We start from the raw sequence: 18083 nt of genomic DNA on the forward strand, positions 1-18083 counted from the left end.
CTATTCAAAATGTTAGAACAAAGGTTATTGAACTGACAACAAACCTGCAGATCCTAGGTCTTTATTTCCAGAAAAGAGAGTCGATGATCATTATTAACTTTTATAATAATCTGGAGGAACCGGACTTTGAGAGAGTTTTGGCCCATCTCCATGGAACATTAACCACCCTTATAATGCAGCAAGGAGTAGGAGGCCCGGCAACAATAGTATGGGCAGGCGACTTTAATCTTCACGCCTGCACCCAACTAAAAAGAAAATGCCCAGGCATGGTGACAGAAGATGGCCTCTTACTTACACATTTTTCGCACACCAAAATGGGAAGGCAAATGAACGATCTCCTATCCGATCTGGATCTCCAGATAGTAAACACCTCGGAATATGGGGAAAACTCACTTGCACCTACCTACATAGGACGAGGTCATCAAACCACGGTAGACTTTATAATTATATCAGCCTCTCTGCAAACAAGAGTAAAGAACTTCGAAGTGCTACCGAATTCTCAGAGTGATCATGCAATACTAACTCTAAAAGTCTTATTAATTCATCAAAAATGTTCCCCAGCAATAATAGCAAATGCCCTGACTCAGGAAAACATCAATTTGGATAAAGCAAATGGGTATACCATAAAGTGGGAGAGGATCCATCCTGATGAACTCACCAAAGAACTAATAAGGTCAGTTTACCCCCAAATTGAAACCTGTTTGGACATAGCTACTAATGACATGGAGCTTTTAACTAACTTCGCCCAAATCATGGAAAAAACAAAGACGCTACTTACAAGAAAACAAAAATCTGATTCATCGCGGACCACTGGTTGGTTCAATCAAGAGTGCACTAAGGCACACACAAGACTAAAGTTAGCCTTAAACAAAAATGATAGGGACTTCAGTACAATAGCCACTCTCAGGAGCGAATACCTAAAAACAAGGAAAAAGAGGAAAGAGGAACTGAAGCAAGCGCTGTGGCACGAACTCCATGCTAGCGCTCAAGAAAAAAATTCAACCGCATTCTGGAGAATTATTAGAACTCCTTTCCTGGCGGACGACTCGGGCCCAAAAATCGAAGTCGCCATAGATGCTGCAACTTGGGTATCACATTTCACTAGCATCTTTCAAAAACCAACTTACGACCCAGAACTAGAAGAAGAAGAAAAAACACTTCCACCATACCCAATAGACATTAAATTCGAAATTTCTGAAATTCTTGTGGCATTGAACTCCACCAAAAAAGGTAAGGCTCCAGGGCCGGATGGCGTCCCAGCTGACTTTTTTAAACACCAGACAGACCTCTGGGCACCAATTTTAACAAGGGTTTGTAGCGCTACGGCAAAAGTAGGAATTTTAGAGTCCTGGACCAAATCCATAATGGTCCCGATTTTTAAAAAAGGTAATCGTATGGACCCCGCCTGCTATCGCCCAATCTCCCTGTTGGACTCGCTGGGGAAAATAGCAGGAAGAGTGATACTAGAAAGATTACAGGACTGGGCGGAAGAAAAAGGTGTCCTATCCGATCTCCAATTTGGATTCAGAAAAGGTTTAGGCACTGTTGAGCAAGCCTTAAATCTATCAATAATTGTCGGAAAATATGTGCACGCAAAGAACGCAAAACTTTATATGACTTACGTAGATCTATCCGCGGCTTTTGACTGCGTCTCCCACACAAAATTGTGGTCCCTTCTAGCACAGATGGGGGTAGACCAACCACTCCTGAACTTTTTAAGGGAACTCTACTCCAATCCATCCGCAAGAGTTCGTTTCGGGACAAAGGGAGAACTGACGGAGACCTTCACAGTAGAGCGGGGGGTCAGACAGGGATGCGTCCTGGCACCCTTTCTTTTCTCCCTCTACACCAACAACTTGGAGGTTGAGCTACTAAAGGGTGCCTGTGACCTCCCAAGGGCCAAACATCGCCCGATCCCCGCTCTGCTGTATGCGGATGACGCCGTCCTCCTTGCACAAACTCCCCGTGAACTCCAAAGGTCCCTAAACAGATATTCCCAGTATATGAAAACTCTTGACCTCCACATAAATGTGAAAAAAACTTTCGTAATGAAGGCTGGGGTCGGGAAAAATCAGCAAACATCCATCTACCTCGACAGCCAAAAAATTGCCTCAACAAACGATTATTGTTATCTGGGGGTCACGATAGACAATAAACTTTCCTGGAAACCAGCAATAGAAGCTAGAAAGCATTGTTTTAAAAGAGCACTAGCAGCTTTGGTGTCGTTTTCCCAAAAATTAGGAAAACGTCCACCCAGAGAACTGCTAACCATATATAGAGCCAAGTGCCAATCTACAGCCCTATATGGAGCAGGACTATGGGGACACACGGACGTTACTTCTCTGCAAACCGCAGAAAATAAGTTTTTTAGATTTATCCTATCTGCCCCCAAAACATCCTCCGTTTACGCCTGCCACTTAGAATTAGGGGCACCATATATTGAAGATCTTGCCAAAATCCAACCACTTCTACTCTGGCGACGTATTTGGGTATCAGACACAAACGACATCACAAAAACAATATTGACGGATGCAATGTCTCTGCACTATGCTTTTAAAATCAAATGGCTGGCCTATATCCGGACCTTTCTTGGCGACCTTGGATTGGAAAAATATTATCGTAATCCCGAAAAAATCGGAGAACTCGCAAACGATAATTTAAAGAAGCGAGCGTTGGATCATTTGACAAACACGAGACTTCAGGCAGAAGCTGGAAAACAGTCGGTGCAGCATGCTACGCTGGTCCAATCTACTCTTTCAATGCAGCCGTACTTAAAACTTGACATTGGTACCTTTGAACGCTTTCTCCTGATAAGATTTAGATTGAACATATTTCATAAACTGGTGGCCTTTCCAACGCCAAACGTGTGGGACTCAAATCCACCCCCATGCCCATGTGATGGGACATCAAGTCAATCTTCTATTCACACAGTCCTATTTTGCAAATTTTATCAGGAACACCGCAAACTCTGGCTATTGACCCTTTTAAAATCTTGGGGTCTTAGACAATGCAGAGCAGCCATGCTAAGTTTGCAGCTTTTGGACACCGAAGCCACATGTTACCATGTCCTTAATTTTCTGAAATGTATTTATAGACATCGGAAAAACCTTTAAACAGTACTGTAATTCATTTTCTGCTTTTTTAACTTGTAAACTAGACTTCTTTGAAAGACTTTTTAAATTGTAATTGTAATGCTTTTATGGATCGTAATAATCCGAATAAAGTTTATATTTGATTTGATTTGATTAATCTCAGCTAATCGCAGAGGGAATTCTATGATACCTCTGAGCCCTTTTGTGATACAGTTGGTAGCAGCTGATCAGTGCAGCTGGTAATCTCCATGGTTTTCTTTTGCAGGGGACTCTGGGGCTGGCTGCCGGCACGAAGAGAAAGGGACAAATGTGTTCAGGCCCAGTTTTCCCGCTTCTAGGTAAGAACATGTCTCAAACCCTAGCCTGATCTTCCAGGTGTAGCTTGTGAGTTCTCACAGACAAAATTCACCACAATGTCTGTAAAGCAGAACTTCATTACAATTGGTAGAACATGAGTTGATGTCTGTGTGAATGAGTGTCATGAGATGCACCAGAGGACTAGTAGGGGGTGATGAGAATGAAGACACTGACAAAGAGATAACATCTACTGAAACTTGCAACTGTTAGCATAGACATCAGAGATCAGTGGAGAGTTTAGGAAGTTGGTGGGAATTGTGACTGTAACCATGAGGTCATTTGGCGATGCTTCACCAGTTGTCAGAAACCCATTTTTAGTCACTTACACATGCATATTGCTAAAGAGATAACCCAGGTGACCTGATCTGCAAGGCTTAGGAGAGCTGAAGAGTGACAGTCGATGACGGCCACAGAGCGAAGCAACGCCGCAGTGAAGCAAAACGAGCGATGAGTTGGTGTTTGTGGTTGCTTGTCACATGTTGTAGAGCAGATCATGAAGTGCTAACAGTTCAAGGTAGGAATGGAGGAGAAGTTTGGGAGGTCTGAGTTTTGTTGTATTTGTAATTCCCAAAATGTGTTTTCATCCTTCTCTCTGCAGCCCCTATGTCACCACAGTGGGAGGAACGTCCTTCAAGAACCCATTCTTACTCACCTACGAGGTGACCGACTACATCAGCGGCGGAGGGTTCAGCAACATCTTCCCTATGCCAGACTATCAGGTGCTTTGGTCTTTTTTTAATCTTTGATGCAACAAGATGATTATAGTCCACTTTACTTGATGATACTTGTTTTGTACCTGGTCCCAGTGCATGTTTCTTATAAAACTGAATTCACTTCTAGTTCCTCTTCTTGTTTATTGTCAATCACCCTCCAGTGTTACCTGCTTCTTAAGTGTCCTCATCGTCCTGCAAGCCATGTACACAGAACCTCTTCAGCCACTCACCTGAGATTACCCTCTGAGGACAACGCCTGCCTTGATACCTTCATACTTTGTTCTCCTCACATTATTGTACTCCATGTTACATAAAACATCCCCCATGGACTTCAAATACGTCTTTCTTTTACACTTCATCTGACCAGAATTAGTTTACACTCATGGTTTCTTCCCAGAATACTACTTTTTGGTTCTCACCTATTACACCATGAAAGATAATCCCCCATAAACCTAATAACCTAATTAAAAATAACATTGACACTTCTACAAGTCCATACTACTTTCCTATTAAATGTCTACTGCCCTATTCTTTCAGCAATAACATTCCTTTTGGGATTGCATATAAAAAAGTGATAGTACACCATTCCAATTTGTTCCAATAAATATCTCATCGAAGTTAAACAGAATTCTACACCAGTATTTGCAACCAGCTTGTTAAGTGTACACTCGGGGAAGATGTTTTTTTTGTTTTTTTTTACCTTACAGTTTTTACATTTTGACCATTTCCACGTTAGAAATACTTCAGCACAATGACAATTCTGTGCTCTCTTCCTAATCCAACCTGTTCTATCTGTTGTGATTTCCTGAAATACCATTGGAACACCTGCATCCTATAATGGAGCTGCCCTGATGTGGTGCACATTGTCACTATTGTTGCTTCCCTTGTGAGGGGAATACCACGGTTGTCTGGTGGAGCGATCATGGGAAATACAATACCAGTGACCCAGCATATTTAGGTACTGAATACCAAGCCAAACAAGTGGTAACATCTGTTAATTTGCTTTCACAATCTCTTCAGTTTTTGGGTAGGAACAGTTCGTAGACTATGAGGTGCTGATAATTCATTATCAGTAACTAAGTGAGGATGTCCGTGGGCGAATAATGTGTACCAATAAACTGCACAATGTATCTCAGAAGTGAAATAGTATCATTGTAAATTGATACTTGTATAGCGCACTACTCACCCGCAAGGGTCTCAAGGCGCTATCATTGGAAGTTGGGACCACAAACCCCCCTCCACCCCCCTTGCTTAAGGGTAGTATATGAGTCCCCCATGGAATAAAAGGTTCTTTCTCAGCCCAAACAAGTCTCTTGTTAAGTAAAATGGATGTAGGAATGTTGGCAGGACCCCTGTTTTACAGGTGGTGGTCTGACTGACTTTGCATGTGGGCAGGACTATCCGCCTCTTAATATGATACTCCAGCTTCTCCACTGCTGTGTCGTCGTTTCCCTAGTGATCACACCTTGGTCCCTGTGAACCACTGGTACCAGATATTGTATAGAGTCAAATTTCCTTTAGAGTGGTAAGTCCGGGTCTATTCTCTGCATGCATTCATTGAGCAGATTACCTCCACTAATTTATACAGAGGACCAAATGGAGGTCAACCCTGATAGCAGCACAAATTGGACATACATTTGCTTCTGAAATGACGTTTAACATATATCAGTACATCAGATCTCCTTGCTTCTTAAGTCCACCCCTTCACAGTGCAATCCAACATCCACAATGCATCAAATCTTCACAAACCTAATCCCCTCCGCCTTGTGACTAGTTATCTAGACTAATTTTCCTTGACCACTTCACACAGTCGCAAACACCATTTCCCTTGTGACCTATGGTATTATTCCTTCACAACTTTGTACTCTCACAGACATCATCTTCTGGGTGATTAGTTATCCAGATTAATATTTCTTCATGTTGGACAGGCCTCGGAGAAGGCCCGCTCCCTCCCCGCATGACGGGGACCGGACCCCTGCTCTCCCTGTATCCCCGACAAGAACCATCCCGCCAACCCGCTGGGGCAACCCACGACCCGTCCACAACGAAACTCCAGCCCCCGAACACCCCAGTATCGGCTGGCCCCGGCCCCCGTCAGCACCACTGCCCCGGCCATGCCGCCATCTTTGGACACTACACGACAAGGCAGCGTGGCCTCGGCTCAACCCCAACCCTGGGCCTGGCCAGCCCCCGACATCGAGGCACCACCATCCACCCAGGGGGTGAAGAGACCACTTGGCAGGTCAATGGGAGAAGGAGTGTCGATGGCTCCCCTCCGCCAGGTGTCGATCGCCCCCGGCCTCCCCGGGCGCTGGCTCCACCCCCCTGCTGGGTGTCTGGACTCCCTCATCCCAGACCTCCCGACCTCCAAGTGCGAGGGTCCGGACATCAAAGGAGACCAGACCTATAACTGGGGCAGCTCCAGAGCAGGAAGGCAGTTGTATCTTGGAGTCGAGAGACACCGTGAGGAACTCATCCTTGAAGGCCTGCTGGCGCTGCCCCCTTTCTTGTGAACCATCTCCGAAGCCTGCTGGCGCTGCCGCGGCCCTCTTCAACGTGAACCATCGTCTTGGCCTGCTGGCGCTGCCGCGGCCATTCTCATCGTGCACCATCTTCGTAGCCTGCTGGCGCTGCCGCGGCCTTCCTCCTTGTGAACAATCGTCCTAGCCTGCTGGCGCTGCCGCGGCCCTCCTCGCTGTGAACTATCGTCCTAGCCACCGGTGGATCTGGAGCAAATGTCACTGTGAGGTCGCAAATTTAATGTAAATTTGTGCCACAAGCTGACTGCAAAAACCTGACCAACCACAGGATTTTTTTGGGGAGGGGGAGAAATGCTTGAAGCAGATACCTAGGAACTTGGACACTGTTTTAAACTGGAAGGCAGTGATTGTGTGTTCTTTGCTGTTCTTGTCCCTTCCCAGGTTTTTGCTGTGAAGAACTACCTGAAGAATATACCAAAGCCCCCACCACAGAGCTACTACAATGCCAGCGGCCGGGCGTACCCCGATATCGCTGCCCTGTCTGATAACTACTGGATTGTGAGCAACCGCATCCCCGTACCTTGGGTGTCGGGGACCTCGGTAAGGACTGGTATACTGGAACCATTGATTATTATTAGGATCCATTGATTGTTAATAGGATCCATTGATTAATAATAGGAACCATGGATTATTAGTAGGAAAAAGTGATAATTAAGAAATACCATTGATTGTTAATAGGAACCATTGATTGTTAATAGGAACAATTGATTATTCAGACATGCATTGCGAAAGTAGGAGCTTGTGAGCATTTGTGGAAATAGACATGCTTAGGGGAAGGAGTAGGCAGGTAGGCAGGGAGTGCTACTGTAAGTGTGAACAGTAGGCAGTGCTTACTGCCTGGAGGGCGAACAGGCCACATGGGGGGCAAGAAAGCAGTGCTTACTACCAGGAGGACGAACAGGCCGCAGGCGCGGGTGGGTGCAAGGGGGCAGAGCTTACTACCAGGAAGGTAGGGCGAACAGGCCGTGGTGGGTACTGGGCAATGAGGCAGTGCTTACTACCAGGAGGGCGAACAGGCAGCGCAGGGGCAAGGAGGCAGTGATCACTGCTAGCTAAAGGCCAGACGATAGGGTTTTGTTCGATCCCTTTATACTGCAGTGCCTTGTGGTCAGGATTTCCAGTGGATTGCCTTTTCTTTGGACATCTAAGGTTATGACCTTCAGTGCACAGTACTATTGTATCTGGGGCCAAACTCACACTTGAGTAGAGGATAGGCATTGCAGTGGCTATTGACAATTTAGGTGAAGACCTCTATTGATGATCTATACTAAGGTGTGGAGTAAGCTTTCCAATATTTTTTTATTTGCATTTCAACGGACAGTATAATACAGCTTACAGTTATACAGTCGAACATTGCCAAACAGATTGCAAACACATCTGCCCCAACATTAAAACTGAAAAAAGAAAAGAAATTAAGAAATCAAGCCATCATATCGTGGGAGATTTAAAAAAAAAAAGAAAAAAAAGTTCAAATACATACAATATAGAGATAAACCATGGTTGTCCAAGCGACAGGGACATCTGACTTGGTAACAACTAAAATATATTTTGTATTAGCAATCGAAAGTCCTCGTAAAAACATAGTTAATATGAAAACACATATATAAAAAGTCCTCCCTCCCCCCAAGATTCCAGTAAGACCATCGGCATTTATGATCTACTAATGTTGCTTCCGATAACCTACTATTGCTTAGTCCCAATGTGTAATGAGTGTGTAGGGCCACCACCTGCGTCTCTGCGCACTGTTTCAGCTATGGTGTCCCCCTACCCAGTACGATCTTTTTTTTTTGTTTTTTTTTTTCTCTTTTTTTTTCCAAAACCTTTATTGCACTTTGCATAGTACACAGCGGAATGCCTACAACCCTGAGGGCCGGCCGCTATCAGAGGATCGTTGTATACAGAGATTTTCAGCAAAAAGGATAATAATACCACAGTAACAATAAATTCGTGACGGAGCGTACTGAAAAAATAAAAGTGCCAGTAGAGCAATTGTTCAATGCAGGAAATGAGGTTTTGATGGAGTTTTTTCTTTTTTTTGAAAAATAACAAACTCATAACAACAACAGTTAGGAATGACAGTGTGGTCTGACACGAATCAGTGCATTTCAAGTCTCTAGCATCTCTTGGGAGTATGGGAACCTGACAGCCCTACACAGTGCGCGCATGCCTCTACTCACCCCGCCCGCCCCCACCACCCAGTACGATCTGGGTGTCTGTAATGGATTGATCTTTGCCCTCTGGCTGCAGTAGCACCTGGGTCATGGCATCCCATGATTTCAGAATATCGGCCACCTTAGCATAACTTTGTGTTCTCCTTATAAGCGCCTCCTCTGCTGCCGCCCACTCTAACAAATCCCCCTCCCAGGTCTCCCTTATGGGGGCTTCACAGCCAATCAACTAATGGCCATGCGCCTCTTAGCCACGCTGAGGCCTAGCATTGTGAATCATCTACTCCACTTCAATCTGAGGTTGTGGGGTAGAAGTCCCAATTAACATTGATTCACCGTATGCAATACTTACCACCCTGATGCACGGCTGAGTTGTGGCAACACCTCCAACCAATATGATGTAATGATGGGGCAGTGCTATACCATATGTAGGAAATCTGCATCCATCGCTCCGCACTGGGACATCTGTGGTCCCTATTGGGGTAGATGACATGTAGTCTCTTGAGGGAGAGGTAAGCCATATGTATTTATGTTGTACTGTATTTGTTTATACTGAGCGCAGACCGAGTCCTCATGGACCCCCTCATGAACTTTAGGCTAGTATGTAGGGACAATAGGCTCATCAATAAGAGCTTGCCAAGTCTCTTCCACCCGGAGCGTCATCAGTTGTCTGTCTGTACAGAGTGCTTGGTAGATATGTGTTATGAGTTTGGGCCCACCTGCCATTGACCGTACGGTCACCAGAAATTACGTGGGAGTAGGGGCCTCATGGAATGGCGGCCATAACTGACAAGCCATGGCTGAAATTTTAGCATACTGGAGGAATTGCCTATCCCCCAGTCCGAACGTCTCGATGGCGTACTGTAATTTGATAAAGCGCTCCTCCGTGTAGAGGTCAGAGAGTATCAAGCACCCACCCTCCTGCCATCTATCTATCGCCCTCAAGCTAGGCATTTGTGCAAAGGGGCGAAATATCCATATATCTAAATCAGGAGCGTAAGGTGGCCACGATTTATTCGTTGCACCTCTCGCTCCCTGAGACCGCCCATCAACTGGATTACGTGAAGAATTAGGAGACTGCCTAAGCCTCGGATTTGAGTAGAGCAGTTTAACTCACTTGATATAGGTGGTTCCCAATCCTATCCGATCGAGCACCTGCCAGAGATGGTCCCACCGCACTGAGTCAAAAGCTTGCTCCATTGAATCAGCTGTATTGGAAACCCAGTTGCTTTAACCCAAAGTCCACTTGAGGCCATCCACTGTGATAACCTGCGCCGCTAGAGCTGCGAATTTAGATCTGAACCTAGGAAAGCATTAGGAACAGCAGCTCCGGTTGGCTCTCACTGTGTGATTTTGCATTGCATTCTTGTCCTTTCACCCCTCACTCAGTCCTCTTTTGCTTTCTCTCAGGCCTCCTGCCCTGTCTTCGGAGGCGTCCTGGCACTGGTTAATGATCACCGGCTGCAAAATGGGCTGGCACCGCTGGGCTTCCTGAACCCTGCGCTCTACAAACTGCAGGCCAACGGCAGCAGCAGTGCCCTCTTCGATGTAAGTCATGCTGATGGGATGTGTGAGTACCTGCCAACAAGGTGGATGCTGGCAGAGGTGGGCACAGGTGGAAATGGATGCTGGTCGAGATTTAACAAGGTGGATCAGGACTACCGGTGAAGGGAGATGAGGACAACAAGTGCAGGTGGACAAAGGCAGATGAAGACTACAGGTGTAGGGGGATGAGGACTACAGGGGGAGGTGGGCGAGGACTACAGGGGGAGGTGGACTCAGGCGGTTGAGGGCTACAGGTGGAGGTGGATTAGGACTACAGGTGAAAGTCGACTACAAGTGGAGATGGATGAGGACTACAGGTGGAGGTGGACGCAGGCGGATGAGGACTACAGGTGTAGGGGGATGAGGACTACAGGTGGAGGTGGATGAGGACTACAGGTGTACGGAGATGAGGACTACAGGTGTTGGGGAGGACTACAGGTAGAGGTGGACGTAGGCGGATAAGGACTATATGTGGAGGGGGATGAGGACCAAAGGTGGAGGTGGACGCAGGTGTAGGGGGATGAGGACTACAGGTGGAGTCGGATGAGGACTTCAGGTGGAGTCGGATGAGGACTACAGGTGTAGGTGGACGTTGGTGGATGAGGACTACAGGTGGAGGATAACGCAGGCGGATGAGTTCTACAGGTGGAGATGGAGGTGTATGAGGACTGTAGGTGGAGGTGGACCTATACAGAGACTGAAGACAGCCAAGGGTATGGGTGGTGGTGGATTTGGGCAGAAGTGGATGCAGGTGCAGATGGATGAGGTCAGAGAGTAGAAGTGGACGTAGGCAGAAGGGGGAAGGCAGATATGGGTGAGGGGTGAGGCAGAGAAGGTGGAATGGAGATGACACAGAAGGGACAGACGACAGCAATGGTGACACAGACAACCTAGATGGAGACGACTGCTCAGGCCTCTGATCGAGCTGATGGCTGCAGCTGTCCTATCGATTGAGCGGAAACCAGATCTATTTTTTGTGGCGAGTGGGCACAGGCAGTAAAGGGAGGAGAACATGAGGTACTTGAACTCTGGGTAGAGATTGCTGCATTTAGACTCTAGGAAGCGAGGCTTCATATTAAAAGCCTCATAAGTGCAGCAGCATTTTAAAACCTGGATTCACAATGTAAGCGAAACAACCAGAGTCTTGCCATGTCTATCATGCCTCATATCTCTTCCATTGAGATCACAGAAAAGTGTCAAGGGAGGTTTATTTTAAATATTCGCGATAAACCGGAGACCACTAATACTGAGGTTTTTGAGCATTTATTCTGCTTAGTTTTGATAATTCAAAAAGACATTCATAAATAATTTGGGCATGTCTTTTAAAAGGAAACACAACATTAGTAAATTACACAGCTGCAACACATTTGTTTGCGTGATTTAAAACCATTTCTTTTGTGAGACAATATATACAACACATTTATAATAATAAAACTTTATTTGTGACAAAAATATATACAGCAAACCAATGATCACAAGACCAACATTGATAAAGTATGTGTGCCAGCCTGGACTGGTTTAATTTCAGGCTGGCACACATAATTTATCGATGTTTGTCTTGTGATCATTGATTTACTGTATATATTTTTGTCACAAATAATGTTTGGTAATATATATGTGTTGTATATATTGTCTCACAAAAGAAATTGTTATAAATCATGCATACAAATGTGTTGCAATTGTGTAATTTACTAATGTTGTGTTTCCTTTTAAAAGACATGCCCAATTGATTTATGAATGTCTTTTTGAATTATCAAAACTAAGCAGAATAAATGCTCAAAAACCTCAGAATTAGTGGTCTCAGGTTTATCGCAAATATTTAAAATAAACCTCCCTTGACACCTTTCTGTGATCTCAATACTTGGGTGGTCCAATCTGGGGAGTACAGGACCCAAGCCTTCATTGTTTTCATATCTCTTCCAAGAACCAGCTTCAGCACCCCAAAGAGCCAGAATGATGTGCAATGTGGACACAGATGCGTTGTCTGAATTGGCTTCTGAATGTTGCGACTCGCAAATAAACAACAAAGACAGATTATTTGTAATATCAAAAGTCACCAGAGCTGCACTTTACCTGTTTGAAATGGAAGTCATAAAATTCCATTCCTAAAACATTGGGAGCCATTCCACATTTTTGGAAATCTGCATACTTCCATGCCTTATATCATGGGAGTGAATGACTTAATGAACAAAAACAATTACATGTTAGGAGAGCTACAAGGCCAAGCAGCCAGTGGGACCTGTAGGGGTCCCCCGACTGGGCATTCGTAGTGGGTTATAGGAGATATTGAAAATACTTCAGAGACTCCAGTTCGGAAGTCCTAATTTAAATACAGCGCAAGGTGTTGAAGCGTTTGACTTCCAGGCTTGTGTCTTGGACGCTTTATGACTTTTATGGATGAGCAAAGGTGCTCAGCTTGAAGCTCTGGTCACCAGTGCTGTTTTGAAAACAGACATGTGGATGATGAACACTCGATGCTGCTGGGCACCATTTACCTTGAGTGGGTGAAGTCCTAAGCGGACACCAAGTCATCATCTGATGAAACTTTAAAAGTAGTTTTTCTAAAACAGAGGTGTTGATGTTTACTGTCCAGGTACTGCTATGAGATGCTTCCACCGTATGTACTCATTCGGTTGTCGATAGACTACGGTGAATGCATTTACCCTGGCAGTGTGTGCCACAGCGAATGAGTGCCTATAGCTAGTACAGACCCCTGCAGCTCTGATTCTGGGGCTCCACACATTTGATCAAGCATTCGCGTCACTGCTCTCCTCTCATCAACCCTGGTGAATCAAAGAATCCTGCAGAAGAACATGTCTGCTTTGCCCACAAAATATATATCCTGGTGTCTAACTTTAATTTAAAACCGCACTTCTTGGGAAGTGTACTCCACACCAGAACTGCTAGAGTTTTAGCGCCAAGATTTGAGTGATTATGAGTGCCATGGGAAAAATAAACATAATGTCACATAAGTTCCTGCAAGTACCTGCATTAAAAAAAAAAATCATTTTCCTCATTTTTTTTATTTGAACATTATATGGATTGGGAATAACTTGTTTCTTTGTTGACTTGCTTTCATGTTTATCTGCATTACTTTTTCCCAGGTATTTATAATCAATGGTGGAATCCATAAATAATGCTAAAGGTTGATTAAATTGTCTTTCCCTAGTACACCGAGGGGAGTTTGGGTATTTTTGGGGACCAGGAATGACCCCATTTACTGTTGCAACATGTGATGCGTCTTCATGTAAATTGCCAAGTGGTCCCACTTGGCGCTGTTGAGCTGCGTGCACTGACCAGAGTCTTTCTGTTTTCAGGTCACTGAAGGTTGCCACCTCTCCTGCTTGGATGACAAAGTAGAGGGTCAGGGGTTCTGCGCCTCCCCCTCCTGGGACCCTGTGTCTGGCTGGGGAACCCCAAACTTTCCAGAACTATTGAAAGCCCTTCTGCCCAAATAGGCTCCAGAACAAGAGAAACTCTTCTACGTGCTTCAAGGCGTCTGCTGGAAATTACTAATAGCGGAAGCGTACCAGCAAAATTCTCCACTTTGGACCGCATTGATCATGTGACGTCCCTACAAAGCCTGCTGCTTGAGATGTCTAAAAAAATCAAAATTAATCGACCTAACTAGGTCCAGCATCTTCACCAGTTACCAAAGTCCTCTAACTCCTGATAATCTTTGACTCCGCCTTTTCTTACCATCCTCTGAATAACACACGCAAGCATTGCGTCCACCTTTATTTGGACACTTTATTAACCTGAATACAAGCTGTACATCTGCCTTAAACTGATTGGTATATTGTAACTTACTTTACTCAGATCTGCAAAAGAGCAAACGAAAGGAATCTAACACGTCTGAAAGCCGAATGCAGAAGTAGGCATCAGAAAACCTGAAAACGCACCCAACCCTTCCAGACTGTTAACGGCGACAGAGTACAACAGAAATAAGCCTTCAACCTTCTCCACTAGTGCCATTAAGTCAACTGGGTATCACAATATGTTTCCACAGCAGAACTCCACTTTGGACAATCTATTGATGTTGGACCCACAGAAAAACAAATTCCTTATATCCCCAAGATATCAAATCGATTTTGAGCCAGCATTATAGTCCATCTTGACGAACAAAGGCTTCACCCCAATCCGGTAACTGGAAATACATTTAAAGTGGGTCAACACTATGTTCTCTCTTCTGTATATCACTTGATCAGCAATTGTTTTCCTCCACTCCCCAAGCAAAACCCAGACCTTTTTCACCCAACCACAACTGAAATATGCGCCTCATGCCCTGGTGATCTTGTGACTGGACTCGGGAAATGCCTTGCTCTCTGGCTTTCCACTGCTGCCTTAGCCTCATGGAAAGCAATCGCTGACTCTACAGCAAGGTTGGGTGCTTGAAGAAGTTCGGCCTTATAACACCCGTTTTAAAAGATCTACACTTGGTGAAATTTAAAGTAGCTGCCTGGCGTATACGGCCATTCCCTCGAAAACCATCCCTATTTAGGAAGTTGGGATTAGTGATATTAGGCATTGTTCCAAGGGTAGGAATAAATAAATGATTAGGTTATGTTTAGGGCTTAGAGGTTGTGGGTAAATTATGTAACGGTGATGGGTTTGTGAGTTGAGGTATTGTTGAAGTGCGTTATAACAAGAGTGAGATCTTGGAAAGAAACAAATGTGTCTAAAAGGGACAACATTTTGAATTTTTAGTTTCAAACTAATAGCCATATATATATATAGACTGCATCAGAATTTTAGATTTTAGTTTCTCACTTTGGTTTCTGAGATTTTGGTTCTCTCAGTTTTTGATTTTACAGCTCAACCTAGAATCTCTAAATTAAATTCACACTCATAAAGAAAATTTCTACCTCTCAAAATAAGACCAGAAAAGAAAAATCAGCCATAAAACATGTTGTTCACAATATTTGTTCAGTGAATATAAAACATGTAGTCATTACCTATCTCTGTATAGGAAGACAGCAGGGCTGTTATATGCTTTGCAGCTGCTAGTTACAGGAGTAGGGACTACCTCACTAATACCTTTATCACCAGGAAGAAAAATTGGCAGGGTGTTGTGACCCTTATTTGACCACTGCAAGAAAGATTAGCAGAGTGGCGTGACCCTTAATTGACCCCTGAACCCCTGGAGGAGAGGGCATCATTGTGAATCATCCAGGGTCAGACAGTCATTGGCATCAGAAAGACACATCTGGGTGTTTACCTCCTGATCCATATATGAGGCGGCGACCCAGCGAGGGGGGTCCTCTGTGCACGGTTCACTGCTCTGGAACTAACCTTCTCCTGAGATGCAGACCCAGTGCTTTAGGAAGGTGGTATGAGCTCTATAGCTGAGCCATGCCCTGCCCTGGGGAGTGCGGGGCACCTCCACTCCAGCCTCCCCATCCTTATTCACAAACCCAGCAGCAGACTACAGACCAGGCAGCCGCAGTGTTGAAAACATTTAGACCTCTAATAACTACCTGCAGTTCAACTTCAGTCAGCCACCTCATGGTACCCCTCAGAGCTTCACTCTATACAGACCTCTACTCACAACCTCCCTTCTACAAGCTATATTCCACTAGGAGCAATCTGGAGCCAATGCTGGTAGAACTGAATACCATGAACTCCTGGGTCGAGGGTCATTTCCTTATTTGTGTTCTTTCAACATGAAACTGAGGTGACTTCGGTAAAATGTATCCCAACAGGGGAGCAAAGTCTCTTCCTTATCCTAAGAAAGTGGTTATTAAAGCCCATGGTAGGAGTCTTCTGCCCAGGGCCCAGCTGCCTTAGTGCCAAGTTTTATAGAGACTGACTTGGGGGCACCAGGTCATAGATCATGTTAAAGCCCCTGGAAGTCCTACTTCATCTTCTGAACTTTGCGTAGAGTGAGATGGTTCCTACACCTGCAGTAGCAACGACATAACCACACCACCTCCTGGATGTCAAAGCCCCTGGAAGATCTTTTCTATCTTCTGAACTTCAGGCTGGTGACATCGCTTCGTAAATGAGCTGCTGCAACGACTTGAGGACACGGTCTACTGGATGTGGACAAAGCCCTTGTAACAGCCCAGCCTGGTGTATATGGCTATTAGTTTGAAAACAAATGTTAGAAATGTTCTCCCTTTTCGACACATTTGTATGGTGCTTCTGCCGACCCGTAGCAGCAGTGACGCAGGCACCACCACCTGGAGATCATCATTCTACCAAGAGATCTGCCCGGCTGAACCAAAGTAGAAAGTTGCCAGGACTTCCTGCAGGGAAGAAACCTGGTGCTACGGATTAGGGACTAACGTTGCTGCCTGGAGGCTATTCAACCAGCAAATGCATCCTTCTGTCGCCGCCTCTCTGTACCATCTCTAGTATGAACTGTTTCTTTCCTCTTTGGAGATAATAACAGTACGTGTAGAGGCGGTCAAGCAACTTCCTCTTGGATATGATGTCCAGCGCCACTTTGTGGCCCCCTCATCTGCCTGTCTGACCCTCCCATCAGGTTGGTCTTCTGTTTCGGTGGCCTGGGTGCAACCATTGATGCTGCTTTACTGTACAACCTGCCCATGTGCCTTACACAAGGTTTACGCCTCCAGCGTTCCCCATGTCGGCAGCTGTATGTGACGTGATGAAAGGCCCTTTTTTCTGTTAAAACAAAAGACACATTTTCCCTTGTCGTTTTCGAAAATGAATATACCTTGCCTTGTATGTCTTTGTTGATCAATTTGAACCTCAGACTGCATAAAATGCACCCAAATGAAAATGAACCAGGAAAATGTGCCAGTGTCTCAAGACCAAGGGTCTACTATTGAGCTCATCCCACTTCCATTTGACTGGCCGCTTTTCGTGCTCTGCCGTGGTGTCTTTTTCTCAAAAAAGCTGCAACGTGTGATCCTCTCTGGCTGCAGACCTGGCACTGATAGTTGAATGATGTTGCATAAAAAACATCTAACTCTAATGTGGCCTCTGCTACTTTCTTCTCCAAGGAATGACCATGCCTTAGCCTTGGCAGCCTCTGGATCGACTATTGCTATGGAATCAACGGAGGTCTGTCTTCCAGGGCAAGAGTCTCCAATGAGCACAGGATCCTATGTCCGCCTCATCCTTGGTCTGAAGTACAGAGACCATATCTTACCCGTGCTTGGGCCATTTCTCTACAATACAGCATGTCTGTTCTGTCTTGTTGGAAATGACCATCTTTCGTGTGGACCAGCCTAGATTTGGGTCTTGACTGTTTTGCTGGCTGTAGAAGTCTGTGCTCTTTACCTCTGCTAACCAGTGACAAAGGGGCCGTGCTGCCCCTTTCAGCACGATCAACTAAGCATACTACTGATTGGCACATTTAACTTACCTATAAGTCCCTAGTATATGGTACCACGGTACAGAATATGGTACCAGGGTCTGTAAGTTAAATGTCATGAGTGGACTGCAGCACATTGAGCCATCCTCTGCAGTGACCGCGTAAACATGACTGCAGGACTGATACTAGAAGCGTGGTTGTGCAGGTTTACACTTCACCAAACACACCATGACTTTCTGGCTGTCCAGATGCCTCAGTACACAAAGGCAATGGAGGCTGAATATTATGTCTACATGGCTCCTTCCTCTGGAACTTTCATCCACTTACACTTCAGTGATAAAGACTATAAGGTTTCCGAGAACACGTCTGCTCCAGCAGGCCTT

General features: G+C 45.1%; 1 protein-coding gene across 1 annotated transcript in view; it reads left to right on the forward strand.

Moving 5' to 3' along the window:
• The window catches only part of TPP1 (tripeptidyl peptidase 1), a 124124-nt gene extending 108790 nt beyond the window's left edge, over positions 1–15334 (forward strand). Inside the window, exons 9-13 of the mRNA XM_086933686.1 lie at positions 3358–3430; positions 4048–4168; positions 7084–7242; positions 10281–10418; positions 13733–15334. Of these exons, the coding sequence (XP_086789812.1) occupies positions 3358–3430; positions 4048–4168; positions 7084–7242; positions 10281–10418; positions 13733–13873 (632 nt within the window). The 3' untranslated portion in view covers positions 13874–15334. The remainder of the gene's footprint in view (positions 1–3357; positions 3431–4047; positions 4169–7083; positions 7243–10280; positions 10419–13732) is intronic.
• The last annotated feature ends 2749 nt before the right edge of the window (positions 15335–18083 follow it).

This window comes from Lissotriton vulgaris, chromosome 8 (genome assembly GCF_964263255.1).
Source record: "Lissotriton vulgaris chromosome 8, aLisVul1.2, whole genome shotgun sequence".
NCBI lineage: Eukaryota > Metazoa > Chordata > Amphibia > Caudata > Salamandridae > Lissotriton > Lissotriton vulgaris.